Source organism: Leptodactylus fuscus, chromosome 6 (genome assembly GCF_031893055.1).
Source record: "Leptodactylus fuscus isolate aLepFus1 chromosome 6, aLepFus1.hap2, whole genome shotgun sequence".
NCBI classification, from domain to species: Eukaryota; Metazoa; Chordata; class Amphibia; order Anura; family Leptodactylidae; genus Leptodactylus; species Leptodactylus fuscus.
Window position 1 is genome coordinate 34,910,820 of NC_134270.1, and position 26,979 is coordinate 34,937,798.

Consider the following 26,979-nt stretch of genomic DNA (forward strand, 5'->3'; position numbering starts at 1 on the left):
ATGGTGCAAGGCTGGATACAGAATATCGTCTTCTGCCTACTTCTTCTGATAACTTCTTCAGGTGAGTTCACCGGAGATCATACTGACCACAAGAGCTTGAGAATTACTTTTATGACCCTGCATTACATTATGTTAACCAAAAAAAATTTTTTTGAAAATTTTAACACTAATTTCCATAGGTTATAAGTGAATGTATATTAGTCCTATAGTTATAGATCCACTAGTGGTCAATGAGCTTAAATTCAAGAGACTTTCTAAGACTTTAACACGGATGGTCTATCCTCAGACCTGTAGTTCAACTCCTGGAAACCCCCCCACTCAGGTTTAAAGGGGTCAAGGCTTTCTCTACAACTTTCTCTCATTTAAGTTGTGGGTGTCAGATCCCTGGATAAGATATTGATGACTTGTCTTAAGGATAAGTTACCAATAATAGTAGCATTGGGACTTCAGAACGTCATATAACAGCGAAAGCCTTTGGAGTTGTGTCTAGATTGTAATAACCAACACCGGGGCAAAACAGAGAATACTTTACTATGAAGATTTAGCAGTTGCTTGAAGAATTCTATCACTTATTAATAAGCCTCTGCTGTCATTTTCTGGAACCTCATGCAATGAATGAAGGTATAATAATGACAATTTATATGAATGTCTAACTTGGATAAACCATACATACTCTTTTTGTGCAACATGTACTTTAGTGCTTATTGTACTGTTCTGCTCTCTACCTGTACTACAGTGTTGGCCAAAAGTATTGGCACCCCTGCAATTCTGTCAGATAATACTCATATTCTTCCAGAAAATGATTGCAATCACAAATTCTTTGGTATTATTATCTTCATTTAATTTGTATTCAATGGAAAACCACAAAAAGAATTGTCAAAAAGCCAAATTGGATATAATTCCACACCAAACATAATAAAAGGGGTGGACAAAAGTATTGGCACCGTTTGAAAAATAATGTGATGCTTCTCTAATTTGCACCTGCTACTTACCTGAGGCACCTAACAGGTGGTGGCAATAACTAAATCACACTTGCAGCCAGTTGAAATGGATTAAAGTTGACGCAACCTCTGTCCTGTGTCCTTGTGTGTACCACATTGAGCATGGAGAAAAGAAAGAAGACCAAAGAACTGTCTGAGGACTTGAGAAGCAAAATTGTGAGGAAGCATGAGCAATCTCAAGGCTACAAGTCCATCTCCAAAGACCTGAATGTTCCTGTGTCTACCGTGCGCAGTGTCATCAAGAAGTTTAAAGCCCATGGCACTGTGGCTAACCAACCTAGATGTGGACGGAAAAGAAAAATTGACGAGAGATTTCAACGCAAGATTGTGCAGATGGTGGATAAAGAACCTCGACTAACATCCAAACAAGTTCAAGCTGCCCTGCAGTCCGAGGATACAACAGTGTCACCCCGGACTATCCGTCAGCGTCTGAATGAAGAGGGACTGTATGGTAGGATACCTAGGAAGACCCCACTTCTTACCCAGAGACATAAAAAAGTCAGGCTGGAGTTTGCCAAAACTTACCTGAGAAAGCCAGAAACATTTTGGAAGAATGTTCTCTGGTCAGATGAGACAAAAGTAGGGAAAAGGCATCAACATAGAGTTTACAGGGAAAAAAAAGAGACCTTCAAAGAAAATAACACGGTCCCTACAGTCAAACACGGCGGAGGTTCCCTGATGTTTTGGGGTTGCTTTGCTGCCTCTGGCACTGGACTGCTTGACCGTGTGCATGGCATTATGAAGTCTGAAGACTACCAACACATTGTGCAGCATAATGTAGGGCCCAGTGTGAGAAAGCTGGGTCTCCCTCAGAGGTCATGGGTCTTCCAGCAGGACAATGACCCAAAACAAACTTCAGGTCAGCACTAGAAAATGGTGGTGAGAAAAAGCCCTGGAGACTTGTAAGGTGTCAGCAATGAGTCCAGACCTGAATCCCATAGAACACCTGTGGGGGAGAGATCTCCTGATGGCAGTTTGGAGAAGGCCCCCTTCACATCTCAGGGACCTGGAGCAGTTTGCCAAAGAAGAATGGTCTAAAATTCCAGCAGAGCATTGTAAGAAGCTCGTTGATGGTTACCGGAAGCGGTTGTGCGCAGTTATTGTGTCTACCAAGTATTAGGCTGAGGGTGCCAATACTTTTGTCTGGCCCATTTTTGGAGTTTTGTGTAAAATGATCAATGATTTGATCACTGATCAATAATTTGATCACCAACACTGTACATGTCCTGTACTGCCTTCTACCTGTACTACATGTACTGTACTGCCCTCTACCTGTACTACATGTACTGTACTGCCCTCTACCTGTACTACATGTACTGTACTGCCCTCTACCTGTACTACATATACTGTACTGCCCTCTACCTGTACTACATGTACTGTACTGCTCTCTACCTGTACTACATGTACTGTACTGCTCTCTACCTGTACTATATGTACTGTACTGCTCTCTGCCTGTACTACATGTACTGTACTGCTCTCTACCTGTACTACATGATCTGTACTGCTCTCTACCTGTACTACATGTATTGTACTGCCCTCTACCTGTTCTACATGTACGGTACTGCACTCTACCTGTACTACATGTACTGTACTGCTCTCTACCTGTACTACATGTATTGTACTGCCCTCTACCTGTACTACATGTACTGTACTGCCCTCTACCTGTACTACATATACTGTACTGCCCTCTACCTGTACTACATGTACTGTACTGCCCTCTACCTGTACTACATGTACTGTACTGCCCTCTACCTGTACTACATGTACTGTACTGCTCTCTACCTGTACTACATGTATTGTACTGCCCTCTACCTGTACTGCATGTACTGTACTGCTCTCTACCTGTACTACATGTACTGTACTGCCCTCTACCTGTACTACATGTACTGTACTGCCCTCTACCTGTACTACATGTACTGTACTGCCCTCTACCTGTACTACATGTGCTGTACTGCCCTCTACCTATACTACATGTACTGTACTGCCCTCTACCTGTACTGCATGTACTGTACTGCTCTCTACCTGTACTACACGTCCTGTACTGCCCTCTACCTGTACTACATGTCCTGTACTGCCCTCTACTTTACTACATGTACTGTACTGCCCTCTACCTATACTACATGTACTGTACTGCTCTCTACCTGTACTACATGTCCTGTACTGCTCTCTACCTGTACTACATGTACTGTACTGCCCTCTACCTATACTACATGTACTGTACTGCTCTCTACCTGTACTACATGTACTGTACTGCCCTCTACCTGTACTACATGTACTGTACTGCCCTCTACCTGTACTACATGTACTGTACTGTCCTCCATCTGTACTACATGTACTGTACTGCCCTCTACCTGTACTACATGTACTGTACTGCTCTCTACCTGTACTACATGTACTGTACTGTCCTCTACCTGTACTACATGTACTGTACTGCCCTCTACCTGTACTACATGTACTGTACTGCCCTCTACCTGTACTACATGTACTGTACTGTCCTCTACCTGTACTACATGTCCTGTACTGCCCTCTACCTGTACCACATGTACTGTACTGTCCTCCATCTGTACTACATGTACTGTACTGCCCTCTACCTGTACTACATGTACTGTACTGCTCTCTACCTGTACTACATGTACTGCACTGCTCTCTACCTGTACTACATGTCCTGTACTGCCCTCTACCTGTACTACATGTCCTGTACTGCCCTCTACCTGTACTACATGTACTGTACTGTCCTCCATCTGTACTACATGTACTGTACTGCTCTCTACCTGTACTACATATATTGTACTGCTCTCTACCTGTACTACATGTACTGTACTGCTCTCTACCTGTACTACATGTACTGTACTGCTCTCTACCTGTACTATATGTACTGTACTGCTCTCTACCTGTACTACATGTACTGTACTGCTCTCTACCTGTACTACATGTACTGTACTGCTCTCTACCTGTACTACATGTACTGTACTGCTCTCTATCTGTACTACATGTATTGTACTGCTCTCTACCTGTACTACATGTACTGTACTGCTCTCTACCCGTACTACATGTACTGTACTGCTCTCTACCTGTACTAGATATATTGTACTGCTCTCTACCTGTACTACATGTACTGTACTGCTCTCTACCTGTACTACATGTACTGTACTGCTCTCTACCTGTACTATATGTACTGTACTGCTCTCTACCCGTACTACATGTACTGTACTGCTCTCTACCTGTACTACATGTACTGTATTGCCCTCTACCTGTACTACATGTACTGTACTGCCCTCTACCTGTACTACATGTACTGTACTGCTCTCTGCCTGTACTACATGTACTGTACTGCCCTCTACCTGTACTACATGTACTTTACTGCCCTCTACCTGTAGTACATGTACTGTACTGCTCTCTACCTGTACTACATGTACTGTACTGCTCTCTACCTGTGCTACATGTACCGTACTGCCCTCTACCTGTACTACATGTACTGTACTGCCCTCTACCTGTACTACATGTACTGTATTGCCCTCTACCTGTACTACATGTATTGTACTGATCTCTACCTGTACTACATGTACTGTACTGCTCTCTACCTGTACTACATGTACTGTACTGCTCTCTGCCTGTACTACATGTATTGTTCTGCTCTCTACCTGTACTACATGTACTGTACTGCTCTCTACCGGTACTACATGTACTGTACTGCTCTCTACCTGTACTGCATGTACTGTACTGCTCTCTACCTGTACTACATGTACTTTACTGCCCTCTACCTGTAGTACATGTACTGTACTGCTCTCTACCTGTACTACATGTACTGTACTGCTCTCTACCTGTGCTACATGTACCGTACTGCCCTCTACCTGTACTACATGTACTGTACTGCCCTCTACCTGTACTACATGTACTGTATTGCCCTCTACCTGTACTACATGTATTGTACTGATCTCTACCTGTACTACATGTACTGTACTGCTCTCTACCTGTACTACATGTACTGTACTGCTCTCTGCCTGTACTACATGTATTGTTCTGCTCTCTACCTGTACTACATGTACTGTACTGCTCTCTACCGGTACTACATGTACTGTACTGCTCTCTACCTGTACTGCATGTACTGTACTGCTCTCTACCTGTACTACATGTCCTGTACTGCTCTCTACCTGTACTACATGTACTGTACTGCTCTCTACCTGTACTACATGTATTGTACTGCTCTCTACCTGTACTACATGTACTGTACTGCTCTCTACCTGTACTACATGTATTGTACTGCCCTCTACCTGTACTACATGTATTGTACTGCCCTCTACCTGTACTACATGTACTGTACTGATCTCTACCTGTACTACATGTATTGTACTGCTCTCTACCTGTACTACATGTACTGTAATTCTCTCTACCTGTACTACATGTATTGTACTGCTCTCTACCTGTACTACATGTATTGTACTGCTCTCTACCTGTACTACATGTACTGTACTGCTCTCTGCCTGTACTACATGTATTGTTCTGCTCTCTACCTGTACTACATGTACTGTACTGCTCTCTACCTGTACTACATGTACTGTACTGCTCTCTACCTGTACTACATGATCTGTACTGCTCTCTACCTGTACTACATGTACTGTACTGCTCTCTACCTGTACTACATGTACTGTACTGCTCTCTACCTGTACTACGTGTACTGTACTGCTCTCTACCTGTACTACATGTCCTGTACTGCTCTCTACCTGTACTACATGTACTGTACTGCTCTCTACCTGTACTACATGTATTGTACTGCTCTCTACCTGTACTGCATGTACTGTACTGCTCTCTACCTGTACTACATGTATTGTACTGCTCTCTACCTGTACTACATGTATTGTACTGCTCTCTACCTGTACTACATGTACTGTACTGCTCTCTACCTGTACTAAATATACTCTATAGCTCTAATCTTTTAATGTGTTTATTATACTGCTGTCTACCTATATAGTGCTACATGTACTTGACTATAATGCTTTATACTGTTTTACATACAGTATGTTGTGCTGTCCTCTACCGATGCTACTAGTACATGGACTGTCCTTCCTCTCTCTCAGTTATAGAATTAGCTGCTACTTTGGGAATTGTGTGTAGCTGCATATATGACATTATTCTATTTGTTCTGTGCGAGCCCATTGATATGCTTCTGCCCTTAACTTAGTAATTCTCTAGATTTCAGCTGCTTTTTCAGACATTTACGTTAGCTCCTTAGATTTTTTTTTTACTTTATTTTTTATTTTAAGTGTCCATATTGTGGGCTTTGGAGGCTCCTGCTTCAATATTTCCTCATTATAATGGCAGTTCAGGTTGAATTAAATAGTTTTGTGTGTTTGACAGGAGGAAAGGGAAAGATTAAAATGAAAAGTCTCAAATACTCCAATTTGACCCAAGTGCGTCTATTACACTCTCTGTTGGATGGATATGAAAAAGACCTAAGACCTGTAAAGAACTGGAAAAATGGGACCACAGTGTATTTAGATATATCGCTATATGCTATTCTATCAGTGGTAAGTACAGATAGTTGGCTAAGTGTAAATTGTACTGTACCAATCTCTTCATTTAGTCCTATAAATAGAGATGAGCGAACAGTGTTCTATCGAACACATGTTCGATCGGATATCAGGGTGTTCGCCATGTTCGAATCGAATCGAACACCGCGTGGTAAAGTGCGCCAAAATTCGATTCCCCTCCCACCTTCCCTGGCGCCTTTTTTGCACCAATAACAGCGCAGGGGAGGTGGGACAGGAACTACGACACCGGGGGCATTGAAAAAAATTGGAAAAAGTCATTGGCTGCCGAAATCAGGTGACCTCCATTTTAGACGAATAGTGGATTTCAAATCCGGGTCATATGAGAATGTGAACTTTGTGACTATGAGACAGGGATAGCTGTACAGGCAGGGATAGCTAGGGATAACCTTTATTTAGGGGGGGAATGTTATTAAAAATAACTTTTTGGGGCTCTATCGGGTGTGTAATTGTGATTTTTGTGAGATAAACTTTTTCCCATAGGGATGCATTGGCCAGCGCTGATTAGCCGAATTCCGTACTCTGGCCAATCAGTGCTGGCCAATGCATTCTGTTGGCGTGATGAAGCAGTGCTGAATGTGTGTGTTTAGCTCAACTACACCTTGTGCACCCTCGGCTCTGCTACATCAGAGCCGAGGGTGCGCTTGAACCCTTGTGCACACTCTGCTTCATCAAGCTAATAGAATACATTGGCCAGCGCTGATTGGCCAATGCATTCTATTAGCCCGATGAAGTAGAGCTGAATGTGTGTGCTAAGCACACACATTCAGCACTGCTTCATCACGCCAATACAATGCATTAGCCAGTGCTGATTGGCCAGAGTACGGAATTCGGCCAATCAGCGCTGGCTCTGCTGGAGGAGGCGGAGTCTAAGGTCGGACCTGAATGGAGACTGGTGTGGAGCGATCAGACTCCGCCTCCTCCAGCAGAGCCAGCGCTGATTGGTCGAGTTCCGTACTCTGTCCAATCAGCGCTGACCAATGCATTCTATTAGCGTGAACTGAGTTTGCACAGGGGTTCTAGTGCACCCTCGGCTCTGCTACATCAGATTGCTACATCTGATGTAGCAGTGCCGAGTGTGCATCAGATGTGTAGTTGAGCAGAACTGGCTCAGCACTGCTAAGTCTCTGCATTCGCATAGGAATGCATTGGCCAGCCTTCGGCCAATCAGCGCTGGCTCTGCCGGAGGAGGCGGAGTCTAAGGTCGGACCTGAATGGAGACTGGTGTGGAGCGATCTTAGACTCCGCCTCCTCCAGCAGAGCCAGCGCTGATTGGTCGAGTTCCGTACTCTGGCCAATCAGCACTGGCCAATGCATTTCTATGGGGAAAAGTTAGCTTGCGAAAATCGCAAACTGACAGGGATTTCCATGAAATAAAGTGACTTTTATGCCCCCAGACATGCTTCCCCTGCTGTCCCAGTGTCATTCCAGGGTGTTGGTATCATTTCCTGGGGTGTCATAGTGGACTTGGTGACCCTCCAGACACGAATTTGGGTTTCCCCCTTAACGAGTTTATGTTCCCCATAGACTATAATGGGGTTTGAAACCCATTCGAACACTCGAACAGTGAGCGGCTGTTCGAATCGAATTTCGAACCTCGAACATTTTAGTGTTCGCTCATCTCTACCTATAAACATCATAATGAAAGTATAAAATATAAAAAACAAAAAACTTGACAGTCTTCAGTAGATGATACCTATTTTAATGGCTAACTCATAATGATGACAGAATATAACGTTTCGAAGCTCTTTGGCTTCTTCTTCAGATATAACTAAGAACAATTTCTGAAGGCTGCATATTTATGTACAACAGGACACATAGGGATAGGATTTCAGGAGGGAGGGGGATGAGGAGAAGAGGCTTATTAGTATACACATGTAAACAATTCACAGTTCCCAGGTTCTTATCTGACGCATAAATGGGGTATCCAGTGTATATACAGGATGGGCCAGAATCGTCTTAATTCTTTTATTGTCCCATGTATTTGACCTGTACCTATCTCTGGAACCCTGGTCTCCCACCATATCCAGGCAGATATTACATAGAAAGTAGAGGCTGTAGCACTTGTCCACTTCTTTGGGAGTCCCAGAAACAGCTTAGCATGATTGAGTAGCTGGTTCCACAACTGCCATAGAAGTGAATGAAGAGAGGGGTAGTCAATTCTCCATCCATAATCTGCCTGAATGTGGGGTGGTAGATGGTGCCCCTGCCCCTCCCTTGGCTAGAATGTGGTCAGGAGACTAGAGTTTTGGACAAAGGCACAGGATCTAGAGGAGTCATTACTTTTAAGGACAGAACTATCATACAGTATTCATCTTAGATTCATAGATTACATTTGCGGAGGTCTCGACACAAATGTAAGCAGAATTTTGGTACTATACTTGGGTGCCGTGTTCTTTTGTTCCTTTTGCAGGAGGAGAAAGATCAGCTGATGTCCATCTACTGCTTGTACAATCGGGTAAGAGAACCAAGACGTCATCAAAATTAATAGTTAAAACTGACTTCATGTTAAATACATGTTTGGGGATATTCTAGGATCTCTCAATTATCATACATCCACTGGAACTCAAAATTGACAATTTGTTGTGGCTCCATGATTATATTGGGTAATATGAAGCAGTGGCAAAATATTATCTCCGTCAACCTCTAGAAGTAGCAAAGTCCTCTGACCTGGGCTGTTTTAGAATTTTCATTCATATGTTTTTAGCCCCAAGTGATATCTAGTAAGACGACGTTCACATCTGCATCGGAGTCATCACTTGGCTGTGAGGAATACCCCCTAACTGTAGTCTTCCATAACTTTGTATTGTCAGAACGAAGTGTTCCTCACAGCCAGGGGCGTACAACGTAGGTGGCCCATAAGCACTGGCATCAGTATTGAGATTGCAGCTTCCATCTGGCCCATAAACCAAGGAGACCCACAGATTACCCTAACCACAATAAGGTGGATTAAACTCATTAGCACCCATAACCATCACTATCAAGAATTCACTATAGGGAGAGGTAGGGTTCTCGGACAAAAGATTGAACTGGGGCCCACAAGACTTTAGTTACGGCACTGCTCACAGCCCAATGATGATACTGAATTCCCTTGATAGTGCAGGGATATTGGTGCCAAAATTAATGGCACCATTATCTCTGCAAATGATGCACATACTGGCAAAGCATTATATAACGCCACTAATATCAGAGGACATTTAATGTCACATACATGTGAATTGAACCTTATGTGCTTTAGCAGGACTTCCATTACTAGATTAAAAAATATCTGGGCAAATGGGACATCCTAGTCTTGTTCCATTGGTAGTACCAAAAGAATTACACTTGTGAATATGAATAATTGTTGAAAAACGTGTAGAGAACAAGTCCCAAGAAAGGAGCAGAGAAATCAAAGTGAGTCCAGTCCATGTATATCAAAAATCTCCAGCGTGTTCTGTTGAAAAAACTTTTTCCACATCTAGAATCAAGAACACCCTTGGGATCTGCTTGATCTCCACTAACCACTCTGGATGGAAGAGGAGGCATGTGGCATCTTTGGCTTACCTACCTTGTATATCATTACTTGGTTTGACTGAATTTTGGAATCACCAACTCCATCCATTGTCACTGTTTAGAAGGGAGATTGGTTTATATTTAGTCACCGCTTCCTTTTCTAGTCTGATTTAGGTAACATTATGCTGGGGATAAATGTGATTTTGAGAATAAATTGCCAACCCCTTTATGGATTTATCCCTTAATGGAGTTTTCTTTTTAGTACTGGACTGATGAATTTCTGCAATGGGATCCAATGGAGCATGACAATATCACTTTAATTTCATTCCCTACGGAGAACGTATGGCTGCCAGATGTACACATCCATGAATTGTGAGTAGAAGTTTTAATTATGAAAATATTTGGTTATTAAATTTTTAAAAAATCCAAATGATAGAAAATTCTATATCTGTAAGTGAAGTGTAAGAGAAAATATGGCTTTATTACTAAACTTTTACCCATTTAACTATTCCTATTGCCTTCACGGGAAATTCTTAATACTCATTAATTTAAATACATTTAGTAATTTATTTTGACAATTTTTTTTGTTTTCTTTTTATCCCATTAAAGAAGCTTTTTCTGCATCCTTAATGGCAACTAATTTTTCAATAGACTTTGCATAAATCAATAGTACAAATATAAGAAACTCTGCAATATTTTTTTCCAGAGAAAAATGACTCTTTCTCCTGTTTTCTGGCTCTTTTCCTACTCCCACCTTCTTCTTAAACTGAAATTAACTCTAAAATCTCTGCTGAAACCATCTTGCAAGCCAGATGGACTGTAGCTTATAGGTGTATCAAATAACAATATATGGAGAGACACGGCTGGAAGAGTTCTGGAGGAGAGACAGAACTGCTGGAGCTAAACAGGAAGTTTCTATCTCACTCCAACTGCTTAATTCACATGAATACAAGTCAACACTTCTCTATAATGTCTTTGATTCCAAAAAATTAAAGAGGACCTTTCATGTTGTTATTAGAGATGAGCGAGTAGTACTCGATCGAGTAGGTATTTGATTGAATACTACGGTATTCGAAATATTCGTACTCGATCGAGTACCACTCGCTGTTCGAATGTAAAAGTTTGATGCAGAACCAGCATTGATTGGCCAAATGCTATACAGTCAGCCAATCAATGCTGTTTCTTCTCCTACCTTTAGAAGTCTTCTCTGTGCAGCTTCCCCACTGCGTCTTCCGGCTCTGAATTCACTCTGCCAGGCATCGGGCCTGGCCAGAGCCGACTGCGCATGTTCGCTTGTAGTGCGGGCATGCGCAGTCGGCTCTGCCCAGGCCCGATGCCTGGCAGAGTGAATGAAGAGTCGGAAGATGCCGCGGGGACGCTGCACGGAGAAGACTGCACGGAGGATCCAGCCCGACCCTCACTCGTGGACTTGGTAAGTATAATTTGATCGAACGTTACCTACCCCTGAAACGAGCATTTTCCCCCCATAGACTATAATAGGGTTCGATATTCGATTCGAGTAGTCGAATATTGAGGGGTTACTCAAAACGAATATCGAACCTCGAACATTTTACTGTTCGCTCATCTCTAGTTGTTATAGATGTGTGATATTATATACCGTTAGAAAGGTAACAGTGCACTGAATTTGACGGCTTTCCCAGTATGAGCCCTGTGCTGAAGAAATCGGTGGCATTAAGATTGGCGCTGATATCTCCCCACTGTCAGCAGGACAGACCTTACAGCCCTTCTGACAATAGGGGTATATTGGTGCTGAAATTAACACCACCTATATCTTCAGCACCAGGGCTCATATCGGTAAAGGCATCAAATTCAGCGCACTGTTGGCTTTCTAGTAGTATATAACAAAATATCTTTGAGGATGTGAAAGGTCCTAATAACCCAGTGGTCAATAGTAATCATGGCATGTAAGTGGTTACAAGGGGTTACAGGAGAAACAAGTCAAGTATCAGCTCACCCAGATCATGATCAAAGTTGTTGTATGCCTAATGGTCAGTCTATATGGGGGACCAAACACCAATATGGCACTAGGTACTTGAAGTTAAAGGAAAAATTGAATAATATTCAAAAAACTTCTTCAAATCCATTTTTATTCCAAAAATGATAAAAACACATACTATCTAAAAGCCTGATCAAGAACAAGGTTTTACCAAGTCTAAACTTCCTAACAACCTTCCAGGCTATATAGATCAAGTTATGCAACAAATGGTAAAAATACTTGTCCTATCCATGAAAAAAATGTTGATCTGCACCCCAGAATAGCCATCAGTTCAGGACGATTTTCTTTGTGATTTTCCATTGTCATTCATTGTAATAAGAATTCATGTCTTCCCAAAGTGTGGAGTCAGAAACACCCTCAGAAAATGATTTCATCTACATTAACCACAAGGGACTAGTCAACTACCAAAAACCATTCCGAATGACATGTATGTGCACGTTCTACATCTACTTCTTCCCTTTTGATCAGCACAATTGCACTTTGACCTTTCAAAGTCAGCTTCACACAGGTAAGTTATATTACATACCTAGCAGGCAATCCTGACACTTATTACAATATATTATGAGCAGGTATCCACAACCTGTACTTCTTGGTGAAAGATTTGGGCTGAAATTACAGTATTGCAAGCAGCCCTAGGCTCGAGGCCTAGAAGTTAGAAGACACCGCCGGAAGAAGACATGGTGAAGACCTCGTTCCAGAAGAAGATGGAGGTGGCGCTGGAGAGTTCTCTGGCAGCATTGGGGATGTCTCCAGTGCTGTTTCAGTGCTGAGGCACACCCCACCCCCACCCCCAGTGCTGCGAGAGAACTCATTTACATACCAACAAAAAACCGAATATCAGGCGAACAGCGGCGTGGAGAAGACAATGAAAGGCAGGAGAAGAATAACCTTTCTTAAGGCTATTCCGACGTGTTAATGAGAAAAAAATGTGATTGAGTGATAGGATCCCTTTAATGGTTCCCCCATATCTGTATGTTTTCTGAAAGCAGACACCTGATACATTGTCAAACTGATACTGAAGTCTTTACATAAACAAGCACCTTTATGCAGTTTTGTGTCAAAGTGGAAAATATATATATATATATATATATATATATATATATATATATATATATATATATAAGATATGGCTTCTGAAATTAGCAGAACTACAAAGACTGAAAATTTGATTTTAGCCTAAGGCCCCATTTTGTGGAGCTTTTTTTATTTTTACAGAATTGCAAGCAAAAATGTGTAAAAAAGAAAACATAGCTTCTAGCACAGCTCATCCACACTATTATATTTGTTTTGTATATTTTGTTTATTATATGTAAACACTCAAATGTACAGCACCATGTAATTAATATATTAATGTACAGCACCATGGAATTAATATATTAATGTACAGCACCATGGAATTAATATATTAATGTACAGCACCATGTAATTAATATATTAATGTACAGCACCTTGGAATTAATATAATAATGTACAGCACCATGGAATTAATATAATAACGTACAGCACTATGGAATTAATGTAATAATGTGCAGCGCCATGGAATTAATATATTAATGTACAGCACCATGGAAATAATATAGTAATGTACAGAACCATGGAATTAATATAATAATGTATAGCACCATGTAATTAATATATTAATGTACAGCACCATGTAATTAATATATTAATGTACAGCACCATGTAATTAATATATTAATGTACAGCACCATGTAATTAATATATTAATGTACAGCACCATGGAATTAATATATTAATGTACAGCACAATGTAATTAATATATTAATGTACAGCACCATGTAATTAATATATTAATGTACAGCACCATGGAATTAATATAATAATGTACAGCACCATTGAATTAATGGTGCTATTTAAATAATAATGATGATGATGATGATAATAATAATAATAATAATAATAATAATAATAATAATAAATTGTGAAGATGCATTGAAACACATGTCTACATTCAGAGGTTTGTTTGCATGTCAAACAGATGCACACCTGGATTGCACTAGACTTGGATTGCACCAAAAATATTTGCACACCAATTATGTAGGGAACTATATTGGTATAGGTATTTGATTTCCCATTCCCCTATACAAACTTTAACCCTTACCAATAACAGTACATCTCTATATATTACTTATGTGATAACTAAGAGCACTTTCAGATGGGTGTAATGTGGTGCTTTATTGCTCCTGATCTGCAGTTAGAGCACATAACCCTGGTGTAGGAGCTGCGTCTATTGGTGCCAAAAAAAAACCCCAAAAACCCATTATATAATATATATTATCTGAAAGTAATTTTTCTTTAAAACAATCATTAATGGCAACCGTCTGTGGGCAAATGTGTGTTTTCTGACTGGCAGAAATCTCTTCCATCTGTCAGAGCTGTATTAGACATTTCTCTGTAATGATAATAATTATCGCTATTTTTGGTGCTATGTAATGAATATCGCCAGGGAGGAGATTTGCACAATTTACATAAAAGAGCAAGTACAGTCTTAATAGGGACGGAATATCATATTAACTAATGTTTGTATCTGTGTAGTGTGAGCGTTCGGTGTGACATTTTTTGATACTGCGTTCCAGATACTGGTAATTATCTGGGTTAAACTATCAATAAATGGGCATGGAGGAGTTATTACATGGGTGAATGCTCATGTTCTTACTTGTTTTCCCAAAAAAGTAAGACAACAAGAGAGCAAGTACAAAATACTAGGGAGTGACATGAAGAGACGTTTTTATTACCCTTCTCCCTGGTGACATGTTCAGTTATATAGGGAGGGGAAGGTCTATACCTCTCTCCTCCTCGCCCTACAGCCTGTAAGCATTCCCCTGCTGGCACCCCCTGTCCTCCTCCATGCTGTCTGTGATCTATACCTTGTTACATAACTTTGAATAGGCACTGCTGTTTCAACAAACTCTGCATAAATAAATCGTGGAAAAAATTATTAAAAAACGGCCAAGAAGTGTAGGAGATAAGAGAACAAACAGGCTTCGTCTGATGCTGGAGCTATGTAGGAGCTTTCAATCACAACTGAAACATTTCACTTACATAAGTAAATGTCAGTCCTTCTCTATATATGTCCTGTATGGTCTGTGAGTTAGGGACAGATAACTATGGAGCAGATTCCTCCTCTAATCACTTTGAGCAGTGTGTAACATCTAGTCTCCACTCACCAGCTTAGAAAGATCCACAAATTCCAGATCTAGCATGCGGAGAGGAAAACTGCTAAGAACTGCAGAATATAAGTCATACAATGACCATAAATAGTGTTACTCCTCATGTACACACACATAGCAGCGTATCCTGAAAAGTAAAATGAGACTGACACGTAGCCAGAGATCCAGCCATTTGATGCTATGATCCAGAGGAAGGACTGCATATATTTTATTATGCAAAAGTTATAAGCAATGCTGCAAAGTATGAATACTTTCAAAAATAGAAGTGTTAATTAGAGATGAGCGAGTAGTATTCGATAGAGATGAGCGAACACTAAAATGTTCGAGGTTCGAAATTCGATTCGAACAGCCGCTCACTGTTCGAGTGTTCGAATGGGTTTCGAACCCCATTATAGTCTATGGGGAACATAAACTCGTTAAGGGGGAAACCCAAATTCGTGTCTGGAGGGTCACCAAGTCCACTATGACACCCCAGGAAATGATACCAACACCCTGGAATGACACTGGGACAGCAGCGGAAGCATGTCTGGGGGCATAAAAGTCACTTTATTTCATGGAAATCCCTGTCAGTTTGCGATTTTCGCAAGCTAACTTTTCCCCATAGAAATGCATTGGCCAGTGCTGATTGGCCAGAGTACGGAACTCGACCAATCAGCGCTGGCTCTGCTGGAGGAGGCGGAGTCTAAGATAGCTCCACACCAGTCTCCATTCAGGTCCGACCTTAGACTCCGCCTCCTCCGGCAGAGCCAGCGCTGATTGGCCGAAGGCTGGCCAATGCATTCCTATGCGAATGCAGACTTAGCAGTGCTGAGTCAGTTTTGCTCAACTACACATCTGATGCACACTCGGCACTGCTACATCAGATGTAGCAATCTGATGTAGCAGAGCCGAGGGTGCACTAGAACCCCTGTGCAAACTCAGTTCACGCTAATAGAATGCATTGGCCAGCGCTGATTGGCCAATGCATTCTATTAGCCCGATGAAGTAGAGCTGAATGTGTGTGCTAAGCACACACATTCAGCACTGCTTCATCAAGCCAATACAATGCATTAGCCAGTGCTGATTGGCCAGAGTACGGAATTCGGCCAATCAGCGCTGGCTCTGCTGGAGGAGGCGGAGTCTAAGATCGCTCCACACCAGTCTCCATTCAGGTCCGACCTTAGACTCCGCCTCCTCCGGCAGAGCCAGCGCTGATTGGCCGAAGGCTGGCCAATGCATTCCTATGCGAATGCAGACTTAACAGTGCTGAGTCAGTTTTGCTCAACTACACATCTGATGCACACTCGGCACTGCTACATCAGATGTAGCAATCTGATGTAGCAGAGCCGAGGGTGCACTAGAACCCCTGTGCAAACTCAGTTCACGCTAATAGAATGCATTGGCCAGCGCTGATTGGCCAATGCATTCTATTAGCCCGATGAAGTAGAGCTGAATGTGTGTGCTAAGCACACACATTCAGCACTGCTTCATCAAGCCAATACAATGCATTAGCCAGTGCTGATTGGCCAGAGTACGGAATTCGGCCAATCAGCGCTGGCCAATGCATTCTATTAGCCCGATGAAGTAGAGCTGAATGTGTGTGCTAAGCACACACATTCAGCACTGCTTCATCAAGCCAATACAATGCATTAGCCAGTGCTGATTGGCCAGAGTACGGAATTCGGCCAATCAGCGCTGGCTCTGCCGGAGGAGGCGGAGTCTAAGGTCGGACCTGAATGGAGACTGGTGTGGAGCGATCTTAGACTCCGCCTCCTCCAGCAGAGCCAGCGCTGATTGGTCGAGTTCCGTACTCTGGCCAATCAGCGCTGGCCAATGCATTCTATTAGCCCGATGAAGTAGAGCTGAATGTGTGTGCTTAGCACACACATTCAGCTCTACTTCATCAGGCTAATAGAATACATTGGCCAATCAGCGCTGGCCAATGCATTCTATTAGCTTGATGAAGCAGAGTGTGCACAAGGGTTCAAGCGCACCCTCGGCTCTGATGTAGCAGAGCTGAGGGTGCACAAGGGTTCAAGTGCACCCTCGGCTCTCCTACATCAGAGCCGAGGGTGCGCTTGAACCCTTGTGCAGCCTCGGCTCTGCTACATCAGAGCCGAGGGTGCGCTTGAACCCTTGTGCACACTCTGCTTCATCAAGCTAATAGAATGCATTGGCCAGCACTGATTGGCCAGAGTACGGAATTCGGCCAATCAGCGCTGGCCAATGCATCCCTATGGGAAAAAGTTTATCTCACAAAAATCCCAATTACACACCCGATAGAGCCCCAAAAAGTTATTTTTAATAACATTCCCCCCTAAATAAAGGTTATCCCTAGCTATCCCTGCCTGTACAGCTATCCCTGTCTCATAGTCACAAAGTTCACATTCTCATATGACCCGGATTTGAAATCCACTATTCGTCTAAAATGGAGGTCACCTGATTTCGGCAGCCAATGACTTTTTCCAATTTTTTTCAATGCCCCCAGTGTCGTAGTTCCTGTCCCACCTCCCCTGCGCTGTTATTGGTGCAAAAAAGGCGCCAGGGAAGGTGGGAGGGGAATCGAATTTTGGCGCACTTTACCACGTGGTGTTCGATTCGATTCGAACATGGCGAACACCCTGATATCCGATCGAACATGTGTTCGATAGAACACTGTTCGCTCATCTCTAGTATTCGATCGATTAGGTATTCGATAGAATACTACGGTATTCAAAATACTTGTACTCGTTCGAATACTACTAGCTGTTCGCAGTAAAGATTCGATTCAGAACCAGCATTGATTGGCCGAATGCTATACAGTGTATAGTATTTGGCCAATCAATGCTGGTTCTGCAGCACGAGTAAGTTCACAGTAGCGCTTGCCTCCCGTCCGGAAGGAGTTTGCAGGAGGACCCCCCGAAAGGAATATCAGCGCAACTGCAAGCGCTGTGCAGTTAAAGTGCACGGACCCGTTATAGTCTATGGGGTCCGTGCGCTTTAACTGCACAGTGCTCCTCATCAACACTCCTCAAATGCACAGCGATCCTCCTGCCACTCGTGGACTTGGTGACTCTCCTTTAGTCGAGTTGTGGTTTCCCCTGAAACGAGCATTTTTTCCCATAGACTATAATGGCATTCGATATTCGATTGAGTAGTCGAATGTTGAGGCTCTACTCGAAACGAATATTGAATCTCAAATATTTCACTACTAGCTCAGCTCTAGTATTAATAGTTTATTTTTGTCTTGACCACTCAAAACAGCATCAGTTCTTCTAGGAACTTGCAAACAGTTTTGAAGGAACTCGGCAGGGAGGTTGTTCCAAACATCTTGGAGAACTAGGCTTAGATCTTCTGAGTGTAGGCTAAATTTTTTTTAAAAAAATTATCTTTTCTAGTCTGATTTTGTCGAACAATTTTGCTTTGTTACTTCAAAGATCTCCGAAAGATGAACACTGGTCATCTCAGGAGGCTTCACAGTATCAAAGTTCTTTATTATGTTACACTAGACCTTGTATCTTATTCTACAACTATAATATTAGCTATGACAATTCAATCTGACTTACACATTTTCTTCTGGTTTTCCAGTGGAGCATATTAAGTTGTCCATGTGGAGAAAACCAGAGGATATGGAGAAGGATCTGATGAAGTTTTACAAGAAAGGAGAATGGGAACTTCTCAATATCTCCTACAGCTATAAAGAAGTGGATGACCTGGGGGACATATTTAGTGCGGTAGAATTATATGTGAGTTGACTCTAATGGCTTCTTATGTTGTCTACAGTATGACCAGATTAGGTAGAGAAGTATCAGACATATTGAATTTCAACATGCCTGACTCCATGTTCTTACGGGAGAGAAAAGCAGTCACAAGTGGTGTCTGGCCCCCGTTTACTCATGTTTAGATCTCATGTTAAGTTATGCTGCCATGTTCATTGGGAAGTCAAAGAGTGGGTCTTGGTTGACAAATATTGAAGGCTTTGGCCAGCTACCTTCAGTCACCGTAGATCTATTGATTCATTTTGTGACTATTTTTGTACATCGTTATGCATTCATTTTCCAAAAAATATGTCCATTATAGTCGACCATATGCAAATTCCTCTGAAATCAAAAAATGAAAAACCAGAGTTATATGGTATTTTGGTATTCCTTCGCATGAAAATTGATGGTGTCACCCTGGAACAATTGAAATCAATTTATCAGATTGGCCACAGTGTTTTGACACTTATTACTGAATTTCAATGAGCCAATCATTGCCAAAGTCAAAGTGGCCATTGAAAATAATAACAGAGGTAGTTCCTACTGAATTGTCCGCTATTGAATTTTATGGACCGGACAGCTACTGCTTTCAAGGAAGTTTATTCATTGCTTTTCAAAGCAATTGGGGCCCTTCCCAATTCTAGCAAATTTTGGCAAAACAAATTTTGGAGATTTGCTCATCTCTAAACTTAGGCAGATATAACTGGAGATCAGTCAAGGTCTGCATTTTAGTTTTTTTTACTACTTTGAAAAACATTGAGTATTGCACATTATATTTACATAAAGGTATTGTAAGGGAATTGCAATTTGAGCAATTCTCCAGTCACTGCTGCTGAAATCAGTAAGTAAGAGAATAACAGACAGTGAGTTCTAAACTTGACCCAGCCCCTGTCCCTGCCTACTTGCCTCAGCTACCCTAGGTGGTAGAGGACAACTGAGTGACAGTCCCTTCTTTGAATAAGTGTTACACAGAATAGGACAAGACAAAACAACACAGAAACAGAGTAGAGCAAGCTGAGGTCAAACCAGAGAGACAAACAGTACCAAATCGAAATCCAAAAGAGTAGTAACAAGGGAAGCCAAAGGTCAGAGGTCAGTAATACAATACAATAGCAGGAGAAACACTTAGCAAGGACAGAGTCACAACAGCCAGCAAATATATGTGAGCTGATGACTTGTTTATAAGAAGTCCAGAACCCGCCCCAGGCTTGATTGCTGGATAGGCTGTTAAACACCCAGGGAAGGCTAAGATTAACTAGTAGAGGAGCAAAGGGAAACCAAGGTGAAGAAGATGGACGTGGTGGAAAATCAATTACAGCGGTGAAAGAATAGGAGAGTGTTCAGACAATATAAGAAGAAACTAAAGCAAGGAATAATAACTGAACCCGCCTCCTGTGCCGCAGCGCAAGAGCGGAGGGCAGCACAGGGGCCTGAGTTTTACTACATTTTTTTTATAAAATATGTCCCATGTTATGCCATGAAGCTTTCACAGATAATACATGACTGTTCATGTGAATTTGGCTAAGGATACCAGTTTCTAAAGACATTAATTTACTACAATATCTTGATATGATAGGCTGTAATTCTCAATACACCCACTGGATAGCCACATGTTGTATGACTTAGTGACAGAATACTGCACAATCATGTTGTTGTGAAAAGGTAATCATCTCATGTCACACATATTTGGATACAGTCAGCTAAGAGGAAAGGTAAGGAAGGACACGTGTTTGTTTCATTTCCTAATTAGACAACTGATTTGTTTTCATGTAGATCGTCTTCAGAAGACATCCAATGTACTATGTGGTGAATCTAATTATCCCCAGCGCATTTCTCATAATAATAGATATTATTGGCTTCTACCTCCCTCCAGAAAGTGGAGAAAGAGTTTCATTCAAGATTACCCTCCTTCTGGGTTACTCAGTCTTTCTCATCATAGTTTCAGACACATTACCTGCCTCGGCCCAAGGAACTCCAATAATAGGTATTAATAATTTACCAATTTTAAGCATGTCTCCCCTAATCCCCTGTACAAATCTCCAACTCAAAAACATACAAAGTATGAAAGAGAAATATCAAATGTTTTTGACTATAAATTCTGAAGACAGAAAAAATCAATAAGAATGAGGAGAGCAGATTATATTACTTTGTTTAAAGGGGTTGTGCTGTTAAGAACACTCATCCCCTATCCACATGATAGGGAATAAGTGTCCGACTTCTGAGTTTCAAATGCCGGGAACATTAGCAGTGAGGAGAACAGTGGACCTAAAGTTCCCTTAAAGTCTATTTTTGAATGTAGCGCCAGTGTACTTATATGTGCTTGTTTCATTCACGTCTATGGGGTTGCCGTGAGTGTAATATGTGGTTGCCCCCATAAATAGAAGTGAATGGAACACTTGTTATTCAAGTACACTGGCACATCATTCACGAGGAAGCTTTAGGGAGATGTTCAGTCCCCCATTTTTATGATTGTTGAGGGACCCAATGGTTGAGTCCCCAGTATGGTTGAGCCGATCTTGAGACGTCAGGATCGTTTTTAAAATCCAATTTCCAATAATTTTCCATCCGAGCCCAATCCCGATCCCAATTCTGATCCTAATGCAAGTCAATGGGATTTGTTAATGATCAAAAATGATCCTGTTCACTACACAGCATGGAGTCCAAAAATTGAAGGCTTCAATTTTTGGACTCCACACTGTGCAGTGATTAAAGGGATTCTACCACTAAAACACATTTTTTTCTAGTTAACACGTCGGAATAGCCTTTAAAAAGGCTATTCATCTCCTACCTTTGGAAGTGCTCTCCGCCGCGCCGTTCGTTCAAAATACCGGTTTGTACCGGTATGCTAATTAGATCTCTCGCAGCGATGGGGGCATCCCCATTGCAGCTCGAAAACCGACCGCAGCGCCGCATCTATGGTCTTTGGTATCCTCCCCTTGCTTCTTCAGCGTCCTGTCAGAAGCCTGCGCAGTACGCTCTGTTCGGCGAAGATTGCCGAATGTACTGCGCATGCGCGAAATTGCGGTCCCAGCCATAGTGCGGGCACCGCAATTTTGCGCATGCGCAGTACGTTCAGCAATCTTCGCCGAACAGAGCGTACTGCGCAGGCGTCCGACAGGACGCTGAAGAAGGAAGGGGAGGATACCAAAGACCATAGAGGCGGCGCTGCGGTCGGTTTTTGAGCTGCAATGGGGACGCCCCCATCGCTGCTCCTGCGATGGGGACGCCCCCATCGCTGCGAGAGATCTAGTTAGCATACCGGTACAAACCGGTATTTTGAATGAATGGTGCGGCGGAGAGCACTTCCAAAGGTAGGAGACGAATAGCCTTTTTAAAGGCTATTCCGACGTGTTAACTAGAAAAAAATGTGTTTTAGTGTTTTAGTCCCTCCCACCTACCTGCACAGATCCCCTGCCGCTGCCACTGCCATTCTCCGTTCTTCTCGGTCCTCTTCTAATTCTTCTAATTCACATACCTACAGAGAGCTGTGCGTGCCCCTGCCTCCCAGGCTAGTGATACTGATGATGGAAGAAGGTGGGGCTTGTTGTGGCTTAGGAGAGTGTGGACGGGTACAGGGCAGGAACACGTGAGTGCATCACTCTCCCCTCCCAGTACCCGCCCACACTCTCCTAAGCCACAAGCCCCGCCTTCTCGCAGTATCTGTAACACTAGCCTGGGAGGCGGGGACGCACACAGCACTATGTAGGCATGTGAATTAGAGAGAAGAGGACCGATAAGAATGGGGAGAGGCAGTGGCAACGCTTCTGTGCAGGTAAGTTGAGCAATCGGGAACGGAATTTCATTCCCGATCTTTTTTATATCGCGATCGTGAAATTTACTTGATCGCCGATCGGGATCAGACCTTTTCCAATCCTGATTGCTCAACTCTAGTCCCCAGTGATCAGATACTTGTCCCCTGACCTGTGGATAGGGGATCAGTGTCCTTAACTGCATACCCCAGGTAATCTTCCTTTTTGTTTTGCCTCGTTGTGTTCCAACAGCCATAATTTTTTTCCATTTACATACACATATTAGCATATTAGAATTTGTTTTCAACTGGATAAGTTGTATTAATATTATTAATATTAGAATTATTTTGGTTTATTGCACCTTTTTCTTAATTTATGAATGTTGTTTTTATGGAAACAAATCTAACATATAAAAAAAAGTTATGGCTTTTAGAAGGTAGGGAGTAGAAAGGGGTTAAAACTCTGCCAAATCTTAAATTACTTATTTTTGCAAAAATGTTTAACTTTTAATTTTCTACATATTTAACCCCTTCCCAACATCTGCTATAATAGTATTTCAGGCACTTAAATATGTTGGACACTCAGCTTGCACTGATCATGGGCATTAATGCCCCAGCATATCGGTTAATGCTGACTAAGGCACCATTTTCCCAATGGCACATGGAAGCCAACATTTTGGGGATTATAGGCCCTTGGAACAAAATCCAGGGCAGTGATCTGTGGCTATGACAACCAGTAGGCTATTGAAGGTTCTTAGGCTTGACTGACATATCTTGTATTAGAGGCTGCTCTATGCAGTAGATGAAGTGTTGTCAATTTGTAATGCATTGCAATGCATTAGCATTGCAATACATTGTATTAGTGATCAGACCCCCTGGACTTTGTGACTGCACAGTAAATGCCATAAGACAAAGCCCATAAGAAGGACGCGTCAGCACAGTTGTTCTACAATTCTGCCCCATTTTGTTTTGTTCTTTTTTGCCAGCTTCCCAATACATCATACAAAATATTAAATGGTATCATTACAAAGTACAGTTTATCCTGCAAAAATGAAAAACAACCTGCAACGGGAAAGGATTAAATATTGTTATATCCTTGGGAAAATCCCCGGAAACATAGTGGCATTTCTGACCCACATACATCTATCAGATTATCTTTGTACAAGATATTTGTATGAGGCTTCTTTATATAATGCCTTGTACTACATGATACCAAAACTGTCATTGACTTCCTTTTGCATATATTTTTGTTTTTAGAGGTGTATTTCCTGGTCTGCATGGCTCTACTCGTCATCAGTTTGACAGAAAGTATTTTCATAGTTCGTATAGTCAGTAGGAAAAATATCCAGTCGAAGGTTCCCAAATGGATGAAGAAACTGATTCTGAAATACATGTCCGTCTTGCTTTGCATGAAAGACAAGAGACGTTATTTTCATCCCAATGTCGAATCTTCTGATACATCACAAGAGATGGAAACCCAAAATACTGGTTAGTTACATACTCATATCAATACAAAATGTATGGCAATGGATTAAGTCCATATTCATATGAAATGTCAGGGGTTCTACTCGATGATGTAGTCATAGTAGATGATCCAAAGAAATTAAAGGAGTTTTCTAAGCGAAATTTTTTTTTATAAAAATTTTGTTAGATCTATTAATGGATTAATTAGTGCACCCATATACCTTTAGCAGTGTATTGAGTGATTTACAGGTTTCTCTGAGGTCCTGGCATCCTCTGCATTTGTTTACTTGTTGCAGCTTCCTGTTCTCTTATCCTGTAACTACCATGATTCATTGATCTTCACTAACTCACAATACCTCCCTCTCACTCCCTCCACCTCCTTTTCTCACTCCCTCCTCCTCCCTCTCTCAATCCCTCACACCCTCCCCCTGTTTCCCTAGCTAGCCTGCCCAATACTAGCCCTTACTAACACAGCTCCCCCACCCATCATACCAGGAAGTAGGGATCAGTGGGGACTCAGATAGCATCAAACCACTGTATTTTTCACAAACTTTTACCACTTTGACACTAACTATATTTTTCATTCTTTTAAAAAAAGCCTTACTACACCATAAATGTGAAAATGGTCCTAGTGTTTCTTTCTATGACAACTTAACAAACTTTTATTTGTAGATGAGTATTCCAGATATTCTGAAAATGGAGGAAGCATCAAAATATCTCCTACAACTGTGTCAATGAAAGAGCATGCTGAGATCCTGCAAAGTATCTTCAATGAGATATTGGCTCTTCAGCAACATCTGGAGAAGGAAGATGATCTGGAGACCTCTAAAGAATGGCTCCTTGTTGGATATGTCCTTGATAAATTTCTTTTCTGGGTGTATGTAGTAACAGTTTTGGCTTATGTAGCTACTTTGGCAATTTCTTGGTCTTATTACTATATATAGTTTTTGGAAGAAACAGCCCATAGACAGGAGTGGTGCTGTTTCTTCTATAAAGCAGCCATGCCTTTTTCATCTCATACAACCCTTTTAGATACATCATATCTCTACCAGAGTTTGTGAGATTCATTTAATGAATATTTGTCTAAGTTTTGCCCACCAGGTTTGCTTCAGACCAAACTTTTTCAATCTAAACTGAAAGTGCTATTATCTTACCATGGGGTCTCTTCAGACTCCACAGTATAATAAGCAGAGGTCTAGAGTAGATGCAGAAGAACAATAGTCATATTCCTGTTCCTTCACCTCTCCTGGGCTCCCTTATGGCTTCTGGTGTTTGTTCACTGGCTTTCCAGTTCTCTTCTGACCTCTCCCAGCCTCATCGATGATATCAATGGCCCTTGGGGACCATTGAGGCATGGGATTGGGCCTCAATGGACATGTGGGTGCAAGAGTCATGACTTTGGAGCACCCCATGTGATTGGACTTCAGTAGTCCTCCAGGAACCCCAAAGAGAACCAAAGACTTTACCAAGGGAGCTCTGGATGCCATGAGAGAGCCCTGAAGAGATGAGAGATGGTGAGTAAGACTGTTCGCTATTTTCTTCACAACTGTATATCACATGACCATGGACTGTATATTACAGGACCATGGACTGTATATTACAGGACCATGGACTGTATATCACATGTCCATGGACTGTATATCACATGACCATGGACTGTATATAACATTCTGGTAATTCAAAAACTGCCAACATTGTTGGTTTTTCAATGCAATGGTGCTGAGACTATACCAAGAATTGAGTAACTTATGAAAAACATCTAGCAAAAGAGGATCCTGTGAAAAAAAAAACACCAACAAAAAGGGTCAGTCAGACCAAGATATCAAGAATTATTCTGATGAACATGTGCTATAAAGCAATTTTCAGCTTATGCTCCAACTATGACTGCAAATGACTGCGGTTCTGAAAGCCAAAGGAGGAGCAATGTGCCATTAAATGGGTGTCTCTAATAAAATGGCCATTCAGTGGATTACAAGATAATGTGTCTTTATATTTAGTTATTACACCCAAACTGTCTGACCATGAACCTGCCCTTAAGAAATAAACAAAAATTAAAGAAATGGGATAGAATAGTAGTAAAAATTAAATAAAAATATACAATTAAACAGTAGATATCTGAGTTATCTGACATTTAATTAATTTATTATTGACAGTATTGATGCATGTGATAATAGCATGGTAAATTAATAAGCAATTTGTCATACAAAAAAAATCCATTGCTGTATGTGTTTGTAATGCAAGAGTGTTATTGTTAACTTGTATTAAAAATACATTTTTGTGTCCCTCCTGTCCATCATTCCAGGTCCCCTTTGACACCTTTACCTTTCCCTGCTTATGACCCATGGAGGTCCCCTGTGGACTCCACCATTCTTGAGTAGACATGACCTTATCATGAATGATCTTCTTACTAAAGATCTTGGTCATCAGGATGGCTTCACCTAGACTTGGGCCTCTTGGTCTTTTGTTAATCTCATTCTGAATGCTAACAACATTTCCCCCAACATCCTGCTGTGGCCTTCTCCCACTTTTTTATTTTCTCTTCTGCCCTCCCACCATTTTATTTTCTCCTTCCTCTCGCCAGGTCTATACCCTCAGCATAAGACTTAGCACAAACTCATGTTGCTTTTAGAAAAGCGGTTTCATTTGGCATACATATACTCTATCTGGACAACTTTCAGCCAAGGGGACAGGTGAGGAATCACAGTAACCATGTGTTATAGAGTGGTCTCAGGGCACATCTTGTAAATTTTGTTATGTGGGCAGGGCTAAATTTTTTAGTAAGCCAAAATGTATTTTTGGACTGC

At 41.7% G+C, this 26,979-nt stretch overlaps 1 protein-coding gene across 1 annotated transcript; it reads left to right on the top strand.

Moving 5' to 3' along the window:
- Positions 1–25,119, top strand: LOC142209093 (5-hydroxytryptamine receptor 3A-like). Its single transcript, XM_075278032.1, has 9 exons — positions 1–61; positions 6,357–6,526; positions 8,961–9,005; positions 10,302–10,411; positions 12,395–12,564; positions 18,794–18,951; positions 20,737–20,947; positions 23,969–24,199; positions 24,848–25,119. The coding sequence occupies exons 1-9, from the start codon at positions 1–3 to the stop codon at positions 25,117–25,119; spliced, it is 1,428 nt and encodes a 475-aa protein (XP_075134133.1).
- The last annotated feature ends 1,860 nt before the right edge of the window (positions 25,120–26,979 follow it).